At 47.5% G+C, this 20,556-nt stretch overlaps 1 protein-coding gene across 10 annotated transcripts in view; it reads right to left on the bottom strand.

The window, feature by feature from the left end:
• The window catches only part of LOC140426646 (retinoic acid receptor RXR-gamma-A-like), a 547,996-nt gene that overhangs the window by 85,346 nt on the left and 442,094 nt on the right, over positions 1 to 20,556 (bottom strand). For 9 of the 10 annotated variants that reach the window (XM_072511720.1, XM_072511724.1, XM_072511717.1 and 6 more), the window contains 2 exons: positions 11,295 to 11,474; positions 8,029 to 8,231 (listed from right to left, as the gene is read on the bottom strand). In XM_072511720.1, coding sequence (XP_072367821.1) covers positions 8,029 to 8,231; positions 11,295 to 11,474 — 383 coding nt within the window. The remainder of the gene's footprint in view (positions 1 to 8,028; positions 8,232 to 11,294; positions 11,475 to 20,556) is intronic. The other variant, XM_072511715.1, reaches the window with a different exon arrangement.

Below are 20,556 nucleotides of genomic sequence, written 5' to 3'. Positions count from 1 at the left end.
CTTCATCACCCTTTCGGATAAAGTTACCTGCCAGTAACCTTTAAGTAAATCCAGCTTGGAAATAAAAGCTGATTGTCCCACTTTCTCCATGCAATCCTCCAAACGTGGGATAGGATAAGAGTCTGTTCTTGTAACTGCATTAATCTTTCTATAGTCCACACACAACCGTTGGTTACTGTCTGGTTTAGGTACCATCACTAGGGGTGAGCTCCATTGGCTGCAGCCCACTTCAATTATGCCATTCTTCAGCATACTCCCAATCTCTTTGTTAACCTGTGCCAATTTTAAAGGGTTAAGTCTGTATGGATGTTGTTTGATTGGAACAGCATTTCCCACATCTACATCATGTATAGCCATTTTAGTACTTCCCAATTTATCTCTACAAAATTGCCCATGTGATATCAATAACTCTTTCAGGTCAGTCTGTTTTCCTCTGGAAGGTAACTCAACAATTTATCCCAATTTTTAAGAACATCCCCATTTTCCAATTTAATTTGAGGTATGTCAAATTCACAGTCATCTGGATTTGGTTGGTCACTTTGAGTTAGAATCATTAAAAACTCCTCCTTTTTCTCTCCTTCCCTTTCAAAATACCTTTTAAGCATATTTACATGACACACTCGGTGAGTTTTCCTTCTATCTGGTGTTTTTACCAAATAATTCATCTCACTTAATTTCCTTTCAATCTGATAAGGTCAACAAAACCTTGCTTTTAAAGGTTCACCTACAGGTGTGGTACAGCAGAAATAGAAAAGTATTTTTTAAAGCAAAACAATGTTTATTCTATGAACTCCAAGTTAACCTTTTTAAAACGTACAGTGACCCACATATTGTAAGGTCCTTGTCCTTCCTCAGGATCAGGGAATAGAAGCCTGTGTAATGATAATGGGCAACAAACCTCAGGACAAGGAATCATTGAACATGTCCAAGATTAAAGGAGTCAACTGACCCACAAACCCCTTGTAGAACAGAATGGGGAATCCATCAGAGCCGGAAGATTTACCCATCTGGATTAACCCAATACCGTGCAACTCTTTTCTCTCCACCAATGGGAAGGACAGCCCATTCAAAAACTTGGCTATGACTGAGCTCTCCTCTGGGGGTTCCGATCTATAAAGCCCCCAAAGAATGCTTTGAAAGCCGCACTGACTTTAGGCGGGGCGGAAACCAAACAGCCACTTGAGTCCCTAATCTATCCAATCGTCTGGAAATGCCATTCAGCTGATGAGCTAAAAGGCGACTGGTCTTCTCACTGAATACACGCTGTGAGCGAGGCAACCGATTCACCGCTCTACCTGTTGATAACAATTCAAATTGCGTCTGCAGCTTTTCCCTGCTCGCAAGTAACTCCACAGTAGGGACAAGTGAATAATGATAATCCACCTTATGGATGGAGTCTGCCACATGTGCTTTGTAGGAAATTATCTCCCCGCTAATAAGTACCTTATGAGCTTCCCATACGTTGAGGCTGAGAGAGACTCGATCTTGTTAAACTTGATATATTCCTCAATGGCGAAGGATATATATTCGGAAAATTCTTTATCTGCTAACAATGCCATATCCAACCTCCATGGTGGGTACTGAGAAGGTCCTGACTCTAGGTCTAAGTCCACAAAGTGTGGAGCATGGTCTAAATCACATTAGCTGAATACCCGCCCCTCTTCACCCAGGTGAGAAGACACCCACCCACCAGGAAAAAGTCAATCTGTGAGTAAACCTGACGCTATTTAATATAAAATTAGTTCAAACAAATTGCAGGTCACTGGCAGCACGGTGGCGCAGTGGGTTAGCCCTGTTGCCTCACGACGCCGAGGTCCCAGGTTCGATCCCGGCTCTGGGTCAGTGTCCGTGTGGAGTTTGTACATTCTCCCCATGTTTGCGTGGGTTTCGCCCCCACAACCCAAAAAGATGTGCAGGCTAGGTGGATTGGCCATGCTAAATTGCCCCGTAATTGGAAAACATGAATTGGGCACTCTAAATTTATTTTAAAAAACAAATTGCAGATCATGGCTCTCTGTTCTCCAATCCTACTGTTTCATATCATCGTAGAGATAAAGATATGGGGCTGGATTCCCCATTATTGGGACTATGCCCCCACGACGGCGTCAAAATGATGGAGTTTTACGCCAGAAAAACTTGGATCAAAGGGACACAAATTCCCAGCCCTGCAGGGGCTAGCAGGGACCCGGAGTAGATCTCGCAGCTTTTGCTGCAGTTATGGGCACACATAGCTCCGGGTCGGAGCCCACGCATGCACACGGCGGCGGCCTTGCCATACTCCATGGCGGACTCGGACCGCGGAGCTAGACCAAAAAAGAGAACCCCGATCGGCTGTGCGCCCAACCCTCAACCCCTGCACAAACATTCCCCGGCTGCCTTTAAGGCCCCCCCCCTGGCCTCCGATTGGCCCGCCCCCGACCAGGGCGGCCGCGGACTGAGTCCGGAGCCACCACACGAGTATCCCGACCGGCTGGAGCATATTAGTTCCACGCAGTCGGGACTTCGGCCAGTCGGGGACGGAGAATGGCTGAGTGGGCCTCTGGCAATGGCCCCAGGTAGGTCCCAGGCGACGGGAGTATGCCGCTTTTCGGGGCCCGCAGAATCGATGAACCAGCGCCGGTCCCAATATCTTCCGGGAACATGGATTCTCCGCCTCCCCGCCAGCTGCGATTTCGGCGTGAGGGTGCGGAGAATCCAGTCCATGATTTTAACAAAATGGTCAATCGTCTCTTTAGGGTTCTGAGGTTCCCTCCAGATCTAATCTTGTCTCCATCCTTGAAGGATAAGGGAATGGTGGAACCCCCATCCCATCTCAGCTGAAGCAACCTTTTTTCATGTTTCAGCAGGGGGCAGTGAGAGTAGCACCGCCCAAATCACAAATCTCAGCAGACATAAGGACACACATGACACAGACATGTCTGTAGTGGAGGTTGGGGTGGCCAGTCCCACTTGCTCTGCTCCCCCCCCCCGACAGTATAAATCTGACCCCATTTCCAGTTCTCTCTAGATTTGACAAAGAGTCATGCAGACTTGAAACGTTAGATCCCTTTTCTCTCCACAGATGCTGAGATTGTCCAGTATTTTCTGTTTCTATCATATTCTGGTCATTGCCCCCCGAAGGGTTCCTTCACCTTAATCGCCAAGCCATGCGCTTTTATTATTTCGGAGGTCTTCTCTAACTTCGGGAGTCGAGACATCTTCTATCGATTTACGATGGTCCACAGGCACAACCCTCCATTGTTTCTCAAATTCCACTGACAAGATGCCGGCAAGTATGTCGGCCATTGTTAGAATGGCCAGAGTCACTGGAGCAGCCTTCGCCATTTTCTCCATCGAGGAGCCTCAAGAAGCCTCTCAATCCGTCGACTAATTTCTATAAATGCTTTTCTTTGCATTTCTCTTATGTGAGCATCTTATACCATCGATCAGATGGGATTTTACGCAAAAAATATCCCCAGAAACTGGGCGAAAAGGGCCAAAAATCAAGTATCCTGCCGGGAGCCATCTCGTCTGCGACTTCTCCCGACATGCTTCCACCGGAAGTCGCTATTCCCAATTATAGGAGTATGCTTCACCCGACGTCTATGTGTATGTATTTACATTGTGTATTTGTCATATGTCCTGTGTTTTTTTTCATGTATGGAACTATCTGCCTGGACTGTAGGCAGAACAGTACTTTTCACTGTACCTCGGTACATGTGACAATCAATCTAAATTTAAATCTACAAATTCCTATTGTCTCTTTAAAACATAACTGCCATTACAGGGGGACTGGAGAAGGGGTTGGTATCGGCGGTTCTGTCAGTATTCTCCGAATAGGGGGCGGGATTCTGTCAGCCCGGGCTCGGCCGGAGAATCCTCGTGACCGGCGTGACACACGTCGCGCCAACCACACCGGCGCCAATGGCGCCGATTCTCCGCTCTGCGTAACTGTTTCTTGTTTATTGTTGGTGGGTGCAGAAAATGTGAAAAAGGAGAATAAAAATATATATTTTTAAACATAACTGCCATTAAATCGCAACAATGCGTTCAATAAGACATTGACAGCTGGAACCGACAAACATTCTCACACAGTGACCCATCCTTTGTAAAAAGGAATATGTTCAAGCCCTGTGCATTTTTCTAAATACCCAGGAGCTTGGGGAAGCTGTAGTTTTCCGTTCGTTTCACCACGGCAATGCCTCAGCCAATCAGTCAACTTGCTAACCAATCAGCATCCTTTCCCCCCTGCAGTATAAATTGTTGTGATTGTTTGAAATTTGGTACTCTTCTGTTTATCCTGATGAGCACTTGAGGAAAAACGTTGGTAACTTTTCAGCAATGTTCAAAGCTCGATTTTGAAATTTTCAATTAGCTCCCAGCCTCAACAGCTTTTTGAATGAAGAGAGAGAAGAGTTCCAGATTTCCACCATCCTTTGTGTGAAGAAGTCCTTCCTGACATCTCCTCCGAACAACCTAGCTCGAATTTTAAGGACCACCCCCGCCCTGTTCTGGACTCTCTGAGAGGGATTAGTTTCTCCCTATCAACTCTTTTAATCATCTTAAACTCTTAATTTAGATCACCCCATAATCAGCTATCCTCAAGGAATACAAGTCCAGTCTCAACGACCTGTCCTGGTAATTTAATTCTTTTAGCCCTGGTATCATCCGGGTGAATCTTTGCGTGCCCTTCCTCGGAGATGTGACATGCAAATTCAGTTTGGTTTTCATCTGAGAGTGACAGTCCCAGGTTCAACTCAGGCCAACTGCAAGTACGGGCACCACATCCTGTATCCAGAAAGCTCGGGACTTACTTTAATGGGGATTTTCCGGATTCTGGGTCCGGGGGTGGGAATAGGATAATTTACAAGCTGATCTGATTTCTCCCTGTGCTGGACCTAGCCAGGATGGGAAAAGTAAGGGACGAAGGGCAGATTAGGCCAGTTTTCACCCGTGAATCCAGGAGCCAAGGTAATTTTGTAGTTTATGTAGTTTCCAGCTCCGGATCCTTCTTGATGATGATACGCTGAAGGGGCCCAATGCCTGTATATTTAAAGCACCATAGTTCACACTGGGAGTTGGAGGGATGGAAGAAAGAAAATAATCTGTGCTCAGTTGCTATGGAAACCCCCAAGTTTTTGTGCTCAAGCAGCTGTGTTGCTCCATCCAGATGACAATGACTCAGATTCAAAACTGGTGCATGGAGCCTCCTTGTGCTGTTCCTAGTCAAGCTCACATCAAATTATGAACAGAAGGTATTTTCAGGCAACTGATTTTTAGTCAGCCGGCTGGCATCGTGGGTGTCTCTGCTGCATCTTCAAACTCCGTCAAATTATTTTCCCTATCAACTGATTCCTACAATTGAGTGTCGGGCACAAAATGGCAGTCAGCAGAGCAATGTCTAAATTACTCTATTACCTGGCACAGCAGGAGACACTTCTTCTCAGATTTAAGTGGTTATTAATGTAAAATTAGTTCAAACAAATTGAAGGGCATGGCTCTCTCTGTTCTCCAATCCTACTGTTTCATATCCTCGTAGAGACAAAGATCTGACTTCAGCAAAAAGGCTAACCATCTCTTTAGGGTTCTGAGATTCCCTCCAGACTTAATCTTGTCTCCATCCTTGAAGGTCAAGGGAATGGTGGGACCCCCACCCCATCTCAGCTGAAGCAGCCTTTCTTCACGTTTGAACAGAGGGCAGTGAGAGTAGCACCACCCAAACCACCAACTTAGAAGACATACGGACACACATGACACAGACACGTCCACATATGGCCACAGAAACCTGGGCATGCCCTCACACGGACACTCACATAGACACAGAAACGCGGATCCACGCACGCTCACAGGAAATATGCAGGCACACACAAATAGTCACGATGGTGACACTCATCCTAAGACACATGAATGTATATATGCCAGATATACATATGTGTACACACAGGCATGTACAGAGAGACACTTATGTATGCACATATGTACCAAGATGCATGTTATGTGGACAGACACACAAGTGGATGCATGGGCATGCAGGTACAGGCACTCACAGAGCATACGCCACAGGGATAGATACAGGGTACAGAGATACAGAGTAAAGCTCCCTCTACACTGACCTCATCAACAACTGCAGGGCAGGTACAGCATGGGGTTAGATACAGAGTAAAGTCCCCTCTATACTGTCTCCATCAAACACTCCCAGGACGGTACAGCACGGTGCTGGATACAGAGTAAAGTTCCCTCTACACTGTCCCCATCAAACACTCTCAGGACTGAACGTGTTTTTCCGAGGGCTGGAGTGGCTTATAATGGACCTTATAATAATAATGTTGATTATTGTCACAAGTAGGCTTACATTAATACTGCAATGAGGTTACTGTGAAAGTCCCTAGTCGCTACATTCCAGCACCTATTCGGGTACACTGAGAAAGAGAATTCAGAATGTCCAATTCACCTAACAGCACGCCTTTTGGGACTTGTGGGAGGAAACTGGAGCATCCGGAGGAAACCCACGCAGACATGGAGAGAACGTGCAGACTCCGCACAGACAGTGACACAAGTCGGGAATCGAACCTGGGACCCTGGCACTGTGAAGCACCTGTGCTAACCACTGTGCTACCATGCCGTCCATGGGTGGGTTGACCACCTCAGATTTGGAGGGGGGTTCTTACAGAGGGAGAGGCAGGTGTAGGGTTGGCGCTGCCGAACCTCTTGCTTTGCTATTTGCCCAGTGCCACAGCATGGTTGGGTGATTTGATGGAACTTTTGCATCTCAAGAGGTTATGTTCACAATGAGGGGAGTGACTGGTGGGTTTTATTGCAGGTGGCGTCAATTTATATTGCATTTCAAGGATCTGGTCACTAGTAGCTGTTGGAGGGTGAGGGTATTCTGTTGGGAGGTTATAATTAGGGCAGCACGGTAGCATGGTGGTTAGCACAATTGCTTCACAGCTTCAGGGTCCCAGGTTCGATTCCCGGCTTGGGTCACTGTCTGTGTGGAGTTTGCATGCTCTCCCCGTGTCTGCGTGGTTTTCCTCCGGGTGCTCCGGTTTCCTCCCATAGTCCAAAGATGTGCAGGTTAGGTGGATTGGCCATGCTAAATTGCCCTTAGTGTCCAAAATTGCCCTTAGTGTTGGGTGGGGTTACTGGGTTATGGGGATAGGGTGGAGGTGTGGGATTAGGTAGGGTGCTCTTTCAAAGAGCCGGTGCAGACTCGATGGGCCGAATGGCCTCCTTCTGCACTGTAAATTCTATGATTCTATGAATTGTTGTGGGAGTTTTTGTTTTTGGTTGGGATGGTTTGTTGAGGTTGTTGATGCATGCCTTATTGTTTGACTGTTATTTATGTATATAATTAAAAATCTCAATAAAAACATTTAAAAAAAATATGCCTAGGTTAGATACAGCCGAAAGCTCCCTCTACGCTGTCCCCATCAAACATTCCCAGGACAGGTACAACATGGGGTTAGATATGGAGAAAAGCTTCCACTACACTGTTCCCATCAAACACTCTCATGACAGGTACAGCACGGGGTTGGATACAGACTGAAGCTCTCCATCAAAGACTCCCAGGGCATATCTCGATTAAGGTTTCCAGTCAGCAGAATGAGGAAATCTTCACCCCACTGGACTCAACTGGATTCAACCCCAGACCTGAGGACATTGCGATCTCAAGCACAAAATTACATCCTTAACTGCCAATCCAGTTGCTGAAGCTGTAAGGCACAGATCATGTGAAACTAAGATCACAGGTCAGAGAATTAAACCACAGGACTGCACGCCATTGAGACCTTACCCATTTGCGCAAATTGGGAAGCATGGAGCCGGACCTTGGGGAATTAGATAGATGGGAATGGTGAAGGGGAGTAATGAGAATGCAAGCAAATTCCCCAGTGCTGGTCAACTAGGGTGATTGAATCTGACAGTGACTGACTAACTCCAGCTTTACAGTGGAATGTGGCGTGCAGCTCCCAATGTGAGACAAGGAAAAGTCAAAATAAAAAAGTTATATAATGCTAAATAGTAAAAATTAGTACTGGGACTTGTTCTTACATTAAGCAGAAAGAGAGGTGGAAGGGAATCTGTACTACACACCGAATTTCCTGGACTGGCATCCACATACGTCTCTGTCTTTGGCTCCACAGCCAGTTCTGCTTCTAGAATCTTCTCCACTGGCATGTCGTCATTGACACTGCTGCTGGGCTCTAGCTCATTGTCACTTCTCTCCTTCCCTCGCTGCCTCTCCTCCTGCACGGCTGAAAGAAAACCAGAAAATGTGTGGAACCACAGATCGAGAAACACATGAACACTTTTACCCCCTGTAATGACACCCTCCCATGTCCTTCTGATTACGCCTCCTTGGACATGGGGTCTCTGCGGCCGTCAACTGCTTTCTGCTGCCTCGCCCAAGCCCCCACACAACCCACCAACCCAATTCTTCGACCGAGGCAGCGATGTACTGGCCAAGCTGAGGGACCGATCGCCCGATTCTGCCCTCGTCCAATGCCTGAACTTCCTAGTGGGAGTCACGGGAGTCCTGGCTGATTTCCCTGCTCCTGGGCTACCCCAGGCACTGATGGTTTCTCACTGTCAGTCTTTATAGACCTTACAGTGCTGAGAAGACTGATGGTGCTGGTGCCGTAACAACTCTCGCTTCTCGTTTCGTCTAACGAGCCAAGCAGAATGCCCAGATTGATAACCATCTCCTTGACAACAAAATGCTGCACAGTTGACCCTCTGACTCCGGGGCTAAGTGGTGGTTTCTGGTTCCTGGTGTGGGACCGGTGCCTGAGGTAATACCGGCGTCTCTCAGTGACTTGTGCTGGAAGGTTATGCTCTGCATTCTGGACACTTCAGCCCTTGGGGATCAACATTACATTTACTTTAAATTGTCTAAATGGTGGAGACAGGCAGCCTCTGGCAAACACCAGGGAATCTTTGTGACCGCAGACCACTGCTAGATAACCCCCAATTATAAAAAACATCAACAGACATTCCCTCAATCAACCTGTCAATGACTATTCAGATACTTTCAGGTCTCCAATCAGGTTCCTGCTCTGTCAATGACCAAACGGCTCTTCTCAAAGTGACAAATGATACCGTGTGTGACTGTGACAAAGGGAAACATTCCCTCCTCCAACTGTGTTTTTTAAAAATTTGTTCACGGCATGTGGGCATCACTGTCAGGGCCAGCATTTATAGCCCATCCCTAATTGCCCTCGAATTCAGTGGCTTACTCGGCCATTTCCAAGGGCAGTTAAGAATCAACCACATTGCTGTGGGTCTGGAGTCACATATTGGCTGATTTACTTCCCTAAATGGAATTAGTGAACCAGGGTGGGTTTTCACAACAATTGTTTTGTGGTCATCATTAAACTTTTAATTCCAGGTTTTTATTCAATTCAAATTTCATCTGCCATGGTGGGATTCGAACCCGGGTTCCCAGATTACTAATCCAGAGACAATCGCACTGCGCCATCGTCTTTCCCATCGCCTTTACGGCCTTGGACATGGTGACCACACCATCCCCCTCCATCACCTCTCCACTGTTGTCCAGCTTTGTGTGGGACCATCAAATCAAGACTGCTTTCTCAAAAGGATGTGTGTGCAGGTTTAAGGGGTTACAGCAGAAGGGGGGCTCTAGGTGGCATTTGGAGAGCTGGTGAAGACATGATGGGCTGAATGGTCTGCTTCTGCACTGTAATGATTCTGTGGTTTTACATCCCATTTCCGCCCCAGCACGATTGCTTGGCTTCATTCTAAAACTCTTATCCACTAATTTTGTTACCTCTCGACGTGACTATTCCAATACATTCCTGGCTGTTCTCTCACATTCTACCCTCTGTAAACATGAGGTCATCCAAAACTCCTGGCTGAGTTCTTACTCCCACCAAGTCCTGTTCACCAGTCAGCTTGGTGCTCAGACTGATACTGGTTCTTATAGAACATACAGTGCAGAAGGGGGCCATTCGGCCCATCGAATCTGCACCAACCCACTTAAGCCCTCACCTCCACCCTATCCCCGTAACCCAATAACCCCTCCAAACCTTTTTGGTCATTAAGGGCAATTTATCATGGCCAATCCACCTAACCTGCACGTCTTTGGATTGTGGGAGGAAACCGGAGCACCCGGAGGAAACTCACGCAGACACGGGGAGAACGTGCAGACTCCACACAGATAGTGGCCCAGCAGGGAATCGAACCTGGGACCTTGGCGCTGTGAAGCCACAGTGCTAATCACATGTGCTACAGTGCTGCCCTTGGTCAAGCAATGCCTCAATTTTAAAATTGTCACCTTTGTTTCAAATCTCACCATGGTCTCTATGATGTACAGCCCCATAATCTCCCAAGATATCTTTGCTCATCTAATTCAGACCTTTTAAGGACCCCTGGATTTAATCATTCAACTATTGGTGACTGTACCTCCCATTGTCTCAACTTCCTTCCTACTCCACTCCGTCTCTTTCCTTTTCCCTCCGTTAAAACACTAATTAAAACTTTCCACTCTGACCAAGCTTTTGATTATTGGACTTGACATCTCTTTATATAGTTACAGTCTAAGTATGGCCTTCAACAATTGTCTGAAACACCTTGGGAGCTTTTATTACAGTAAAGGTTCTATTTTAATGAGTAATTATTGTTAAAAGCTCCCTCTACACAACCCATCAAACACTTCCAGGGCAGGTACAGCACGGGATTAGATACAGAGTAAAGCTCCATCTACACTGTCCGCATCAAACATTCCCAGGACATGTAAAGCACAGGGTTAGATACAATATGGGGGGCACGGTAGCACAGTGTTTAGCACAGTTGCTTCACAGCTCCAGGGTCCCAGGTTCAATTCCCAACTTGGGTCACTGTCTGTGCGGAGTTTGCACGTTCTCCTCGTGTCTGCGTGGGATTCCTCCGGGTGATCCGGTTTCCTCCCACAGTCCAAAGATGTGCAGGTTAGGTAGATTGGCCATGCTAAATTGCCCTTAGTGTCCAAAAAGGTTGGGAGGGGTTACTGGGATAGGGTGGAGGTGTGGGCTTAGGTAGGGTGCACTTTCAAACAGCCGGTGCAGACTCGATGAGCCGAATGGCCTCCTTCTGCACTGTAAATTCTACGATCCTATGAGATTAAAGTCACTTCAACACTGTCTCCATTAATAATCTCCCAGGGTAGATACAGTTCTGGGCTGTTGCATGCACTCTAGGGGGTCACAGATTAGGGGTCTAAAACACAAATCAGCTCAAAGTCGTCCATAAAGCGTCTCTGGAATGCTCAATGTCAGCCAGCTCACTGCATGTTGAAAGAGAGAGAAGAGAATGGGTCTTACCTTCTCTTTTCATTCCTGTGGCCAGGCATTTCTGATAGCGGCAGTACTGGCAGCGATTGCGCTGGCGCTTGTCGATCATGCAGTCCTTGGTGTCACGACAAGTGTAGGTGAGGTCTTTGCGCACAGTTCGTTTAAAGAAGCCTTTACAGCCCTCACAGCTGTACACACCGTAATGCTTTCCTAGAAAGAGACAGAAAGTTAGAGCCAGCTGCAGTGAAGAGGAGCTCTCTCATTCAGACTGACTAACAACTTGAAAAAGCATTCCACAGAAATTTGCAGAAACAGACCATTCCTCCCAACTGGTCAATGCCGATTTTTAATCTCCACACGAGCCTCCTCCCACCCCTCTTTATCTCAATCCATTAACACATGTATTACGATCCCAGACCAGATCCCTACAGTGGCTAGGATACTGAACAGAAACCTCAATATTTAATTTAAATTTTGAAAGACTGTGAGGAAAGGATGCCTCGCTCCAGGAGTGATTGCACAAAGAAATAGGGATATGGTTTATTGAAAGAAACTTTATTACTAACAGTGTTAAAATCTTTAACATCACACCAGAAAATAGCTCAGATACCCCTTCAACAAAACTCCTCAATACAGTGAAGACAATACCCTCAACTGCTATCTTTATTCCCACTTAAACAAGAAAAAAAAAGTCTGCACGCTCAATCCACTATTAAACCATTGGCACTCAGGAATACCTGTTTTACAGAGATGTTCTTTGAGAACGAGAGATCTCTTGATATTGCTTTAATGAAAAGATCTGACTCCTGTCAGACCCAAGCAGAAACTCTGGCTGTATTTCTTCAGAAGCTGTTTCTCAGCTTCTTTCAGCTCACCTTGTTCTCAAACAAGTCTGCACTGCCTTCAAGACGGTTAATTTCTTTTAACTGAATTGCAGTGAGCAAACTGCTTGACTTCTGGACACAGTTTCATTCAGATTAGAACTGAACTGCTTTCTCAAAAAGCCTGATGCCGTAGCTCCATCCAGCAACAACATCATCTTACCTTGCTGAAATCTAATCAACTCCACAAGGAATCCCTTTAATCAAAAGAAAATTCTACTACCCCAAGCATTTTACTATGGTTTAATTGCATCACTGGCTTCAAACTAGGATTTATTTTGAAACATGATTGCAGCAGTCACACACTATAACCCAGGTATTAAACCCTTACTGCACCAAATGCCTACAATACAATACATCTTAAATTCTTACATTTATCTCACATCCTCCTGTTCCTTTCCCCTTCATGTATTTATCAAACCTCCCCTGATATCTACCTGTTTGCCTCAACTACTCCATGTGGTAGCAAGTTCCACATTCCCACCATTCTCTTGGTGAAGGAGTGTCACATGAATTCCTTGTTGGATTCATCTATCACAATCATATATTTGTAACGTACATTAGGGTTAGCTCTGCTGTTAATAGAATCCAAGACAGTTGACAAAGTCCCTTTACTGAGAGAAGTTACTGACTTTGTCCCGTCTCATATCTCTCTCCCTGCCCACCCAGTGTCCCAGCTGTCCCCTATATATATGTGTGCTGAAAGTATTTAGTTAAACAATGCCCTTCATGTGTATCCTACCAATAAGAAATATCAACCATTAATATCTGCTACATATCTCTATCTTATCAAACACTTTCAGAATTTTGCAGGGAGAAAAGAACTCAGACTGTTCAATCTTCCCTGATTAGATATATCCTTTCAGTTGTGATATCATCCTGGTGAATCACTTTTGCACCTTCTCCGGTGCCTCTATATCTAGAGCTGTGCACTGTACTCCAGGTATGGCCTAATTGATGGTCTGTACAAGTTAAAGTCCTGGGGCAAAGTAGATTCCCCCCCTTCCCTTCTTGAGACTTGAATAGTCAGGTGTTTAAGCATGGTATCTTGGCGGGCCATGTCCTTGAGGGGAGATGGTAGAGGAGCGGTGGGAGTGACAATTAATATAGTTTAAAGCCGCTTCTCCATTAATATGCTGACTATTCCTGTCACTAATACCCTGTTGATGGCCCTCTCCTAACCTCTCGACCCTAAAGGACATTCAAACAGGACAAAGCCACGAGTCGAACAAACACTAAACACAAACAGGACCTGACACAATCCTGAGCTATGGTCGTCTTTCAATTTTTCCATAACTCCCTCCCCCTCTGCTAGTCTGCTGTTGTCGGCTGAACCTCCTCTACATTTATTTCTTATTTATTTTCTTGTCCCATTCCCTTTCCATTTTACCTTGCACAGTCATCTTATTATCAATGAATTGCTGCTGCCCAAACCCTTCATTATAGACCTTCCATTCCAGTGCAGTATTGAGGGAGTGCTGCCCTGTTGGAGATGCTGCCTTTCAGATGACGCATCAAACTCCAACCCCAATCACTCTCTCAAGTGAATGTTAATCTAAAGTGGAAGAAAGTTTGTGTGGAGCACGAACACCAGCATGAACTCAGTTCATGGTTAGGGGGTGTTGACATAGTGATGTCATTGGACTAATAACCCTGAGGCTCAGGCTAACGCTCTGGGGACATGGGTTCAAATCCCACCATAGCAGCTGATAGAATTTAAATTCAATTAATATAAAATCTGGAAAATACAGTTCGTCTCAGTTTTGGTGACCATGAAACCATTGTCGATTGTCGTAAAACCCACCTGGTTCACAAATGTTCTTGAGGGATGGAAATCTGCCGTCCTTACCTGGTCTGGCCTACATGTGACTCCAGGTCCACGGCAATATGGCTGACTCTTAAATGCCCTCTGAAATGGGCGAGCAAGTCCCACAACAAGGACAATTAAGGATGGGCAACAAATGCTGGGCCTTCCCAGTGATGTCCACATCCCATGAAAGAATAAAGAGAATATAATTTGGTCTGAATGGCCTATTTCTGCGCCATGACACTGTTTTAATATTTATCCATCAACTAACATCACCTAGTTTCTGAAATCTTTTATACCTCTTTGTAGTTGGGGTTAGGACATTAGTTCACATGAATTCAGGTGTGTATTTATCACATCCAAACCCTGATCTTGGCCATCTCCTGCTTCATGTCTAGGTTTGACTGGAGATTGCCTGAAATTCTCACAGCTCCAACGGCAGCAAGCACAGGATGGTCTGATGGAGTGACAGCTCATTTCCCACTGACCGAGACAATGGAGGGGACACCCACTGTCCATGCGTACACACCCAAGGATCCCCAGATGCACAGCTCCCCAACCCCGGATGTACTGCTCCTCCACCACCGTCGCTCCGAATGAACCCTCCAACTTTCAGATTAATTAAGTGTTTTGGGCGGTTAAGCGAATTGCTGGAGATTGAGCAGGAGCTGTTGAAGATCGAGTCTGACTTTTTGCAAACACTGCCATCCATTACTGCAACCATCACTTGTCTGCATCCCTGTTGATTGAAGTGTGTGGTGGGGTCTACTAACCAACCCTGCTTTGAAATTTAGAGTGCCCTAATTAAAGCACTCATAATGCAAGAGATTTGAATGTAATTGCTGGGTTCATCAATCATTTAATAGTTTTCAACGCTCAGCTTAGCTCAGTCACACTCTTGCATACATTTAAAGGAGACTTGCACTTTAATAGCGCCCCTCAGGATGTTCCAAAGTGCTTTACAGCTGTTAATTTCTTTTGACGTGTAGTCACTGTTGTAACACAGGGAGCAGAGCAGCTAATTTAGTGCACAGCAAGATCCAACAAACATCAACGTGATTATGAGTAAATGATCTGTTTTAGTCACGTAGATTGAGGGATGAATATTGTCAAGGACACTGGGGAGAACGCCCCCGCTCTTCTTCAAAATAGTACCACGGGACCTTTTACATCCTCTGTGGGTGTGCAGGTTATGCCTTAGTTTAATGTCTGATCCAGAAGACGGCACCAGCGACAGTGCTGCACTCCCTCAGTGCTGCAGTGGGACTGTCAGCATGGCTCACGTCCCTGGAAAAACAAATGGCACTGTGGTGACCTCAGGCTATGCGTAGGAGGAGGCAATTTTAAGCTAGTTCTTGCAGGGACCCTGGCACTGGGTGGAATGCCAGTTTTACACCCTCTGGCTGCTATTGCTCACCGCTGACCTCTGGATTGAGAACCAGCCTCCAACCCTGATCCCTTCCGTTCAAATCACCTTTCACTCCAACATTTCATAAAGACTGGAGATGACAAAAGCCCTGCGTCGGGGATGTCCTTCTGGTGGGCAGTTGCTCCTGCAGAACTCCGGGTGAGGGTCTAAGGCAAGGCACAAAGTCCAGAGCTTTTGGGATCAGACCAGGGGAAGAGGGTGGAATTATGATGCAAGTAGCAAAATCAGGGTGGACATTTCTTGCTTTAAGCCACATCCAGCATGTATCAAACGTTACAGATGGCATCAAGTATTTAATCCTGTAGGTAGGCTCAGTAAATTTCATGCTGATACCACGCTACATTTAGCAGGAACCAGATGTAATGAGAAAACTGCCAACTACCCCCAAAACACTGGGGGGGCTCAGAATTAACTTGTCACCCACACTTTCTGGATTCCCCCCTCTGCCAGATCTACTAGACCTCCTGTCAGATTATACCAAACCTTTCTAAACCACTGGTTAGGTCTCGGGCCTCCGGTTGCAGTTTTTTGTCCGGGGGGGGGGGTGATGGGCGAATGTTATCTTACGAGGAAAGGTTAACTGGTTGGGCCTGTATCAGTTGGGTTCAGAAGAATGAGAGGTGATCTTATTGAAACGTAGCAGATCCTGAGGGGACCTGACAGGGTAGATGCTGAGGGGATTTTTTTCCCCTCGTGATAGACTAGAACTAGGGAACACTGTTAAGGGATAGTCTATTTAAGATAGAGATGAGGAGAATTTATTTTCTCTCAGGAGAGTTGGGAGTATTTGAAACTCTCTTCCCCAGAGAGCGGTGGAGGCTGGGTCAATGAATATTTTTAAGGCAGATGAAGATAATTTCTTGATTAACAAGGGGCTCAAAGGTTAAAAGGAGTTGGCAGAAAGTGGAGTTGAGGCCACAATCAGATCAGCCATGACCTTATTGAATGATGCAGCAGGCTCGAGGGGCCAAATGGCCTACTCCTGCTCCTGATTCATAAGTTCATATGTCAAGGCCTTGGAAAGGGTGTGGATTTAAGAGTGTTATACATCCCATGGAGAGAAGGTTAAAGAGAGAATTAATTGAGGTGTTCAAAGTTTTGATGTATTTTGATAGAGCAAATAAGGACACAGGTCATTGAGCCAGAGGGGAGGAGAGAATTTTCTCTACATCAAATTATGATCTGGAACATGCTGTCTGAAAGGGTCGTGGAAGCAGGTTCAATAACAACCAAAAGGGAACTGGATAAAAAGAAGAGAACAAACATTTTAGGGACAATGTGGAAAGCTCAGGGAAGTACGAATGATAAGATGGCTCTCTGAGAACCAGCATGGATGTGATGGGCCAAATGGCCTCCTTCTGCACTCCTGTGACTCTGTGTTCACTCATTCACGCCTTGCCTGTTGCTATGGCGTCCTTTGCTGCTCAATAATTACGGCCAATTATGGCACTAAAGAATCAAATGTTACCAGGTTGTTATGATCGCAGTTGATGCTATAACTGAACGGGAAGATTCCAGGGGCGCAATCTAACGGATGTGTAGCGCCGGCGTGAATCCACGCAAGCCGGTTAGATCACGGGAGAGGCCGAAATTGAGAACTGCACTGGGCGCTGATCAGTTTGCGATCTAACCGGCTCACTCCCGTTGCCGAGATTCGGATCCTGCCACAAAATAATTACAAATTAAGGCCAATATCCATCCCATTACTGGGAAGGACCCCCTATCGAAATCTAATCGGCTCCCCAGCGAGCAGTCATGCTGGCGCCCTTCAGCACACCTATTTGAAATCGTGAAGCTAACGCAATGTCAGCTGTGGGGAGTGGATGAGTAGCCATCTTGGAAATCGGGCAGTCAGCCTGGGGCACCGGGGATGCTGCCCAGTGCTTGGGACGGGTCTCGGGGCCGAGCGCCCGCAGGTCCAACATGCCACTCCCCCGAATTGTGGATAGCCAAACCAGGGGCAACTTCAGCTGCTGCCTGTCCGTCCCACTGACCATCCCCAGGAGAGCCCTGTCTGTGGTAATATGGTGCAAGTCATTTTAACTCGCACTGACCATAGAGGACTCTGGCTGCACAACTGAAGGCTATAGATAATTGGGAGTTGGCAACGTCAATTATGTGAGCATTCCACACCTCCCAAGTGGATTCCCGTGCGTAGACGTGCCTTGTCGCAGGCGGGTGATACTGCCACACCGGAGGCATCAACACCATAGAGGCAACAGGCAACAATCAAACACCAAAGAGCTGGGGCCCCTGCTGTGGCCGGGGGTGTGTGTGCAGGACGGAGTCCCTCAGCACAACCGGCTCGTTGCAAGGCACCCTGAGAAAAGACGGGAAGAGTAACAGAGGGGGAGGCTGGGGGGATTGGAGGGTTCCGGGGCGGAAGCCCTAACTGTGTGTCGGTTTCATACCCTTTCCAATTCCCTGCAGATATCACATTATGGATGATATTCTGGACCACTCGCGTTGCTGGTGGCAGTCCAGACATCAGAGAAGGCAGCAGGAGAAGCGTCAACAGAGGCTCGAGGCAGTAGCCCATGGGCACAGGTCTGCCCAACACCATGAGTACCCAGCCGTCCAGCAGGCCAGGGAGGGACCCAGAGGGGGAGGATGGCGATGGCCAAGGTGTACAGGCATCGTTGGTCGTTTGAAGAGATGTCGGACAACGTGTGCCTTAGGAGGCTCCACCTCAACAAGGGGACGGTGAGGCACCTGTGACTTGCCCTTGTAAACTTGGCACCACATGGAGGACGAAGTTACCTGCTCCCGGTGGTCATCAAGGTCATTGCAGCCCTCAACCTCTATGCCTCGGGTTCATTCTAGGGCTTGAGCAGAGACTTGTGCGGCATATCCTAACCAACAGCAGCTGACTATATAAACTTTAACCTTAACCAGGCCTATCAAGGCGTCTGGACAGCAGGATTCTCTGCCATCGTCAGGATGCCCCAGGCCCAGGGGGCATGCATGTCGCCTTGCGTGCACCAGGCGGTCTGGAAGCGCCCTTCATTAACAGGAAAGGGTTCCACTTCCTGAATGTCCAACTCGTGTGCAGCCACCACATTAAGACCATGCATCCGTGTACATGCTTCCCGGGGAGTGTGCATGACAGCTACATCCTGGGCAGTCAGAGATTCCCGACATCTTCGATGGACACCCCAAGGTGAATGGTTGGCTCCTGGGGGATAACGGGTATCTGCTTAGGTCCTTGCTAATGACGCCTGTATGGAGGCCAGAGACTGCTGCAGAAAACTGATATAACAAGGTCCATGTGGCCACCCGGGCAGTCATTGAGTGGTGCATCAGACTACTTAAATCCACCCCCCCCCCCCACTTGATCCTCCTCTCCCTCCCTCCTCACCCCCCTTTAATGGGCATGGCCCTGACCCTTGGCAGTGCCACCCAGGCACCCTTGCAGTAGCACTATGGCACCCAGGCAGTGCTCCGAGTCAGCTTGGCAGTGCCAGGGCGGCAGTGCCAAGGTGCCCATGTTTCATGGGGAGGGCCAGGGGCCACTCTGCACTGACCCTGACCACCCAGGGGTCTCCGATGGCCCGTCAGACCCCACTGGTTCCATTCCGCCTAGTCCATGTTTGTGTGAACCAGCACTGATCGGTGCCTGGCTGCAGCCTCCCTGGAGAGATCAGAGAATCGAAGGAGGTTGGTGCATCCCGGGTGAATAGGTCTTAAGTAGGTATAAGATCAACTTCCGGGAGCGTTATTTGGTCCCACCCCTTTTGGGCAGAGTTCCAACTCCGACACCTCGCAAGACGTGGGTGAATCCCACGAGGCGCAGAGGCTGCCGGGAAGCCCTTGAGAGGGTTCTCCCGGGATTCTCCGGCCACGCTGTGCTCTCGCTTGAGTGTAACGTGACCAGAGAATCCAGTGTCTGTGGACTTCTCGTCAGAATTCCCCAGATGGTTGGCACATGAAAGTTTCCAAACTCTGCTCCCAAGAAACACTCTTTCACAACACTGCTATCCATCAGTGGTTTGCATTCCAAAATCCAGTCCTGGTCTTCCAAATTACTATTTTAAACAAAGCTTCCACTCCACTTTTAACAACAAATTCAGTATCCAGGATTTTCAATTCCCCCTGTAGGATTTATTTCTGCTGGACAAACTTATCATAATTTCTTTAACTCTCAATTCCCAGATTCTATTAAAAATGGCATCAAACGACTTCCGGGTGCGGCGATGACCAGCTGAGTCGCACGTTTCGGCACCTCCCGTTGGAACGGACTTTTGGGCTCTTATTAGGAGCCCCAACGGCAATTTTTGACGGCTAAAACCATTGTGTGGTGAAATAGAAGGGAATCCCCCCGGATATATATGGAGAAAGGAGAGAGTAGTGGCTGGATTGCAGAGGATCCTCAGGAGCAGCGGCAAGGAAGGGAAGCACGAAGCAAGATGGCGGCGGAAGGAGGTCGTTCGGTGTGGGGCGCGGAACAGCAAGAGTTCCTGTGGCGCTGTGTGGAGGAGCTGAAGAAGGAGGTGTTGGCCCCGATGCTACAGGCGATTGAAGGGCTAAAGGAGGCACAGAAGACCCAGGAGTTGGAGCTTCGTGATGTGAAGGCAAAGGCTGCCGAGAATGAGGATGAAATACAGGGCCTGGTGGTGAAGACAGAGACGCACGAGGCACTGCATAAAAGGTGTGTAGAGAGGCTGGAAGCCCTGGAGAATAACTCGAGGAGGAAGAACCTAAGAGTTTTGGGTCTTCCCGAAGGGGCAGAGGGGGCGGATGTCGGGGCATATGTGAGCACATTGCTTCACTCGTTAATGGGACCGGAGGCTCCGACGGGCCCCTTGGAAGTGGAGGGAGCATATTGAGTCCTTGCGCGAAGACCAAAGGCAGGAGAAATACCTCGAGCCATAGTGGTGAGGTTTCACCGCTATAAGGACAGGGAGATGGTCCTGAGATGGGCGAAAAAGACACGGAGCTGCAGGTGGGAGAATGCGGTGATCCGTGTGTACCAGGATTGGAGTGCGGAGGTGGCGAGAAGGAGGGCGAGTTTCAATCGGGCCAAGGCGGTGCTACATAGAAAGAAAGTTAAATTTGGAATGCTGCAGCCAGCGAGACTGTGGGTTACACACCAAGGGAAACATCACTACTTCGAGACGGCAGAAGAGGCGTGGATATTTATTGTAGAGGAGAAGTTGGACTAGACTGGAGAGAGAA

The sequence above is a fragment of the Scyliorhinus torazame genome, chromosome 7 (genome assembly GCF_047496885.1).
Source record: "Scyliorhinus torazame isolate Kashiwa2021f chromosome 7, sScyTor2.1, whole genome shotgun sequence".
In the NCBI taxonomy this organism is placed as follows: domain Eukaryota; kingdom Metazoa; phylum Chordata; class Chondrichthyes; order Carcharhiniformes; family Scyliorhinidae; genus Scyliorhinus; species Scyliorhinus torazame.
Note: the sequence above shows the minus strand (reverse complement) of the source record. Positions and strands in the feature narration are given on the sequence as shown.